A 6,829-nucleotide genomic window follows, 5' to 3' on the forward strand; every position below is an offset into this window, starting at 1 on the left:
TTACGTGACTACAGTGTTGGTGGAGACAATGTACTCCACCTCTTTTGTCCAGGGATTTAAGAAACTGAACCAGTGACTTCTAAGTGTGATAAATGAGCCATTTTTTATTTTCAATTTGTAGCACTTCGTATTGATCCTCTTTCTCATCTGCAGCACTTTGAGTGGACAGTGACAGAGGGAGACAAGGACAGGTAATGGATGTACCTCTCACAAATAAGATTAACTACATGACTATCTGTATTTTTTTCAAATGAACCAATGCAGTTTCTGTTGTTGTGCTACAGACATGGCCGCTGCAAAGAACTGTAATTCCACCAGAGCAGTTTAAAAATCACAATGTGTGCACAGTAATATTTGGTTTTGGAGAGCTGTAGATATGTACAATACCATCATGTTGATCAAATGCTGTGAGATGCTTACCTTGCCAGTGACATTCTGCTAAATGGGCAATGTCATCTTCATGACAGTATTCATAAAAGGACGTTCCCAGCAGCTCTTGAGGAAGGTAAGCCAAAATAGCAGTGGCCCTTCAAAATGAAAAAAAGAGTATACTTCCTTGAAAAGTTCTTTCTTTTAATATAGTTTAGTAACATTTGGGAGTAAAAGTTTCAGACACAATCTAAAACTTGATTGATAAGATGTTTGTAATGTGTGATGAAAATTCTCACCTTTGATCTACAAAGACAAACTTCCCATCAATAGCATGACGTGAAACGAACTCCATCGGCTTGACCTTGATGTCATACAGTGCTGGCTGAGAAACAGTGTGGGGATGCAACCGGCCAACAGCCACCAGACAGCTTGAGTGACATCCGTCAATGTCAAGCTGGTTATTTTCATCCAGATCCACCTCAGCAGGAGACCAGCTTTTTAAGTACCCAGTGTTATGAATGGTGCAGAAGCCCTTATGCTCCTCTGCGTAGAAAGAAAACAACATTACAAGATGACAAGCATCAGAATTTAATTCATCAGCAGAACTCATTAGTCACAGGGAAGCTGTAGATACTATGCAAGTGATGCTACCATTTTTTTTCAGGCAGGTGGAGGAAAAATCATCCTCGTCCTTATTTAGCAGGGATCGGTTGCACTTCATCCTGCAGAAAAATGAGCGTCTCACCCCAGAACAAAGTCTCAAAGAGCATGAGTTCATGTCAGTTTTCACTGAAAGACCACCTGTAACAAAAACATTTTGATAAAGGTAACAATGTAGATAATAACTTATGTAATTTTATTATGTTACATGACACGAATAAAGTACATTCCAGTATCAAAAGGTAAGCAAAAAGACAAAAGTTGAAGTGATATGGGGGTTTGTGTTCAAAAGGGATATATAAATAATTTATACTGAAAGTTATCTATTAAATATTTTGAGTACAGTATCATTAATGTGCTCCAAAAAACTATGTCTGTGTTAAATGAGTGTGCATATACAGCCAGGAGTCTGTTCTACTCTCGCTACCATTGAGGATTACATTTTGCATGGATGCATCTCTCTCCTGGTGTGATATCAGCTGAAGTCAGTTGCTCCTTGACTTTTGCAATGTCTTTAGGATGCAAGTAATCAAACAGGCTCTGGCCAATCAGGTCATTCTGGAGAGAAAAGACAGGAGTTGTTATTATGCAAGACCATATCATGTATCAGTTTGAAAATGTACTAAATTCAAATATGTAGTTTACTGAACTAAAAAACAGAACCAGGTCGTAACTCTGTAATATTACAACACTTCCCAACAGCACCCACCTTGCTATAATTTAGGATATTGTCCACTGATTCAGAAACAAACAGTATTTTTCCTCGATCACAATCAACAACAAACAGAAAGCCATCAGCTGCCTGTGAAGAACAGATGAACATGACAAATCATATTATTATCATGCGGTGAGAACTGACCCTGGATGTAGAGATGCACAAAACTAGATTGTATTTTGGTGACCATAATAAGACCATAATATTGAATCAATATATTTTCAAGTTTTCAAGTTTCAGTTACAGTGGCATCAGGGTAAACACAGTGTTGCTATTTTCCATTGAAATTTCCTTCAGTTCCTTCTAAAAGAGATCACACTAGATTTCCGAGCCTACAGAGAGAAGTAACCCCTCCAGCATATTCTTGAGGCTATCTCCTGATGTACTCTCTGGCAGTGTAGCCTGGAGCACATCCACTGGAAAGTGTCTTTAATAGGAGGCAAAAACACTTCATCTGGTTCCCTGCAGTGTGAATGCACAGTGGATCAATGCTTCAGTCATTCCAAATCTCTGAGGGCCTTCTATCTGCAATCTTAAACTTTCAGTCAGTACACAAAGTTTATGACTAAATATGAGTTGCATAAGTGACTGAAGGGTTAAATAAGACCTTTCTAACTCACTTCTCCTTTTACCCCCATAGTGATAAAAAATGGTGCTAACTCGCTGTAATTTCACAGTCCTTTTAATATTTACTTCTCAAAACCTCCAAAATTCTACAAAGGCATGTCCTGTAATCCAATGTGACCAAAAAGGTCAGCCTTAGTGTGCTTAGCAGTAAGCTTAGAATCTGCTCACTGCTAAATTTTAATACAATGATGACAACATGATGAGAAAAAATAAAATGATTATAAGTCAGACCTTTAACTTCTCTACGTGGAACAACTAATTTATAATAATAATAATAATAATAATGATAATGTGGTTTACAGCACTGTTCAGATAACATCTGTGAGGATGTGAAAGTCTCACACAGCACTTTTAAATGCTTGTACATGGCAGTTATCTGTAGGCAAAAACAATACTGAGGTAACATCTAATTCACTTGCACACCACAACAGAAAAAACAGAGCGTAACGGTCTGAAAAGAACTTTAATGCAAAGAATATGTTTACACAAATCAGCTTGCACCAATGCAACAATAAGTGGGTGTTATTTATCAAGGCAGACAAATCAGAGAGAGGTTTTGTGTCCTATAATTTCAACTCAAATAAAAGCGACTCAAATTACGAAGAGGGCTGGAAGGCTTTATCAAAGCTTAAGCATTCGGTCTTTCCACTAACGTTGATATTTGCTTCCACAGTGCTGTTTCTGGGAGGTTTTTGTAATACAACATTATTTGCATACATTGATGAATACAGTGAAAGTACTTTGCACTCTTAGCAATACACTGCATACATTTCTCATTTTGAAATCCACAATGGTAGACCTACCCTCAGGATTAAGTGTTTTAGCTCCTCCTCAGATAGGAATGTAGGTTTGTGGTTAACGTCTGTGTGAAGTTTGGCAGTAGAACCTGTTTTTCCGAGAGAAAATGTCAATCAACTCTTAAAATATGAACCAGCTTTAATCTCTACCTGTTAAAATCATGATTTCTCTCACTTTGTAAAGTCTTCATGTGTTGGACTGCCATTCGCAAGACTGAGAGTTTGTCCGGTTTGCGGGATTTAGTGTTGCATGTAGGCACTAATGAAGCCAACTCATCTATGAAGCTGTTCATCTTATCCCTGCGTCGTTTCTCTGTCTGACTGTGAGCCTCCCTGTAACTCAAAAAATAAAGACATCATTTCCATTGTTGTGTCCATACTATCTTTATATATGTGAAAGGAAAAGCAGATGGGGATACCTGGCATTCTTATCGTGGCCTGGCTGATCACTGCACTCTCTGTACAGAAACATAGAGAATGTTAGGGTTGATTTTAAGAGACAGTTTTCCAATGCTCAGTTCAACAGTCAATGTGTACTTAAATCCTTGTTGTGATAAGAGAGGTGGATCTGGGTTCCAATGTCTATGACCAGATGATAGTTTCTTCAATACATTTGGACTGATTGTGTAATCCACCACAAGAATAAAAACATAGTATTAGTACAAGTATTCTGATATCTAACAAATATTTGACCCCACAAAAATGTTTATTTCTCTTTCTAGATATTTACATTTTCCTTTCAGAAATAATCAACATAGTTAGGAAAAAAGGTTAGCTTCTATTCAGTTTTCAGTGTTCAGTTATTCCTATTCAGATTTAAGTGGAGCTGGAGCCAACATGCACAGGTTGACAGGAATGGAAACAAACTGGTACTGCAGCCTGTTGCAGGGCCGATAAACAGAAATATAATGTCTTTGCATTGTGGGTGGAAAATTATTTTAATATACATGCTCCAAAGAGAAAAGACCAGAGCTAATATTTTAACCTAAAATCATGACATTTACTTGTAAGCAATAAATCAAATGCAATTTCAAACCTGTACTATATTCAGCAACAAGGAAACACATTTTGACAGCATGCAGGTGTAACACACAGTATGACATTATCTGCAGAAGACTTACTGGTATACTGCAGAGCTGACTTTCCTTTTGCGAGACAGGTTCTTGCTGCTTGTGCCAGTTGAGCTGCTGATCAGGTTGGTTGATCGTGAGGACATAAACCTGCTCATCGTAAATGAGAGATCCATTCTTTAATCTACCTATGATCCATAGGGAGACAGCTTTATGGAAGCACTGAGGAAATTACGTAAGCTCAGCTCTAGTCTGAATGTGAAAACTGAGCACCATCAATGAAATTTATATCTCAGCATGGACAGCTTTAACAGCTGGTGCTTACAATGTAAGAGACCCAGAGGATTTCATAGAGGCAGGAGCTCTCCACACCTCTCATTCACCTGCTTCCTGTTAGCATACAAACCTGAACAAGGTATCTGAGAATCAGATATACATACTATATAAGAGAAAACTGAACCTCAATCAAGATATAGCAAAACCCTTTAAGATAAGCTGTCTCAACTTTATGAATAGATTAGATAATCGGTTGAAAAACATGTTTTGATCAAATGTGTACAATGTGCATTTCTAACTGAAGATCAAAATCAGCCTTGCATAAGACGTGAAACATCTGAGACGTGAAAATGAGCAGGACCTGATGTAACTGCCCCGTTTAAATGTCCTTGTCGGAAGTAGTTAGGTACAAAGCTGCTGTTCTGCAGCTGTCAATTTATAGTTTTTCCAGGTTTCAAATCTATATTTGATTTTTTTTATAAACTTAAAGACACCAATTTTTCCCTTGAAGTAGACAATGAATCAAAAAAATTAGTATACTCTTGAAATTTGCCAGAAAATTTCAGATTTATCATTGAGGAGACCGAAAATAGAGAGACAGAACAAAATCAGTCTGCAAATACAAGTGGAACAGAGGAACAGATGGCAGGAGTAATCACACACCTATTTACACATTATTAAAGTCAGTTATGTGAGCTTTTTGTTGGCTCTGGGGATTAAAGCATCATTTTCTCCTTGTATTTTCCAACGCAACATGCTCATATTACTAAACATGATAATCCCTGTCTTTTTGCCCCATTATAACTGTTACGAGCCTGTTCTTCAACTTTTACTATTATGTAACAGCATCTCTGATTTCAAAATAAATTTCTCTTTTCTGTTAGTATAACTACATTTTATGGCATCACATCAGCATCAGAACTAAATGTTAACACTAATTGCTAAAATCCATTCAATCAAGCATCTACTACAGTGAGGAAAAAAAGCTCCACAGTTTAAGAGAATACAAGCAAATACAGAAAATGATTTGAATGCTTTGACAACACATTCATCTCATTTAAGAAAAAAAAAACTGAAAATAAATAAAACATAAGCAAACTGATGCATACATTAGATAACACACTGCATAAACAGAAAACACAACCAATTACTGAAAGGGTACAAGTTGTTACAATAAGGGCAATATCATAATATTATATCAATAGAATAGATTTTGGATATTGTAATATTGTGATATCGCATAAGTGTTGTCTTTACCTGGTTTTAAAGGCTGCATTACAGTCAAGTGATTTAACTCTCTGAACTGACAAGACCGTTCTAGCTGTTGTATTATTTAACAACTTAGTCATTATATCCACATTACTGATGATTATCAAAAATCTCATCATGTAAATAATTTGTGAAAACACCGATAGTCATCCCTGCAGTATTGTGCAGATGGTATTAAAAACTGAGGGAGTCTTTACCAGACTGGTGTACTGTTAAAGACTAGTCTCTATGTGAAAACCCACCTAGTTACAGAAGCTATTAAATATAGTCTATTGATCATGCTCCCTTCTCCAGTGTCCAGCCCCTTACCAAAATGGATAACAATGACAATAAATTAAACTGAACTGAACTGAAAACAAATCAGCTCTTGACGTTGAAAACAGTTAAAATATATTTTAATAGATTGTGGTTAGGATGCTAAATCGAGGGGACTCAGGACTTCAGAGAAAGTAGGTGAATGGAGTCAGTGATCCTTACACACATGTATCAGAGATCGGTAAAACTAATTTAAGGTTACTGAAGTTGATATATCAGGTTTACTTTTAGGGGACTCATCTACTCTGCCTTTTGAACAGACACAAGACACAGTTTATTAAAATAGACTTAATCGATAAAAAAAATAAATGTCCCAGAAGAATAAAGAGTCCTCCTGTACTTTGATGTGGTTTAAAGAAAAAATGGTTAATAAATGCCCTGTGATAAAAAATAAATACATCTCAATAGAAAGAAACCCCTCTTTGAGAAGAATAAGAATGGCTCATACTGCTACATGTAGACCCCAGTTAACTGGCCACCATACCATTCTGACTGACCCTGTGATTATTATTGCTTCAAGCACTAACAGCAGCTGTGGTAATTGTTTTTGTTGCTGTCACTGTGGGAAGAGATAGGGAGAAGCGATTGAACAAACATTTACCACCCAGATGTTCAAGGACACAGGGGACAGTGAGTCAAGAAATGGAAAGCCTTGTGTTGCCTTTTAAAACATGTATTGTGTCATTGGTCGTCACTAAAAGTCTCCTCAGCAGAGACTAGCAGGCCAT

At 36.9% G+C, this 6,829-nt stretch overlaps 1 protein-coding gene across 1 annotated transcript; it reads right to left on the reverse strand.

Annotated features, from left to right (window-relative positions):
• Positions 1-4,414, reverse strand: LOC128380507 (basic helix-loop-helix ARNT-like protein 1). The gene is made up of 11 exons (XM_053340388.1): positions 4,293-4,414; positions 4,039-4,050; positions 3,591-3,620; positions 3,347-3,504; positions 3,178-3,260; positions 1,742-1,834; positions 1,473-1,590; positions 1,024-1,173; positions 669-915; positions 421-527; positions 1-155 (listed from the first exon to the last, which is right to left on the reverse strand). Exons 1-11 carry the CDS (start codon positions 4,397-4,399, stop codon positions 1-3), a joined length of 1,260 nt encoding a protein of 419 aa, XP_053196363.1. The 5' UTR covers positions 4,400-4,414.
• Positions 4,415-6,829: the final 2,415 nt, after the last annotated feature.

The sequence above is a fragment of the Scomber japonicus genome, chromosome 1, assembly GCF_027409825.1.
Source record: "Scomber japonicus isolate fScoJap1 chromosome 1, fScoJap1.pri, whole genome shotgun sequence".
Classification (NCBI taxonomy): domain Eukaryota; kingdom Metazoa; phylum Chordata; class Actinopteri; order Scombriformes; family Scombridae; genus Scomber; species Scomber japonicus.

Coding starts and splice junctions, on each gene's coding strand:
- LOC128380507 (XM_053340388.1), bottom strand. CDS start 4,399: ATGAGCAGGTTTATGTCCTCACGATCAACCAACCTGATCAGCAGCTCA. Junction 3,505..3,590: donor GGCCACGATAAGAATGCCAG/GTATCCCCATCT, acceptor TTTGAGTTACAG/GGAGGCTCACAGTCAGACAG. Junction 3,261..3,346: donor ACACATGAAGACTTTACAAA/GTGAGAGAAATC, acceptor TCGGAAAAACAG/GTTCTACTGCCAAACTTCAC.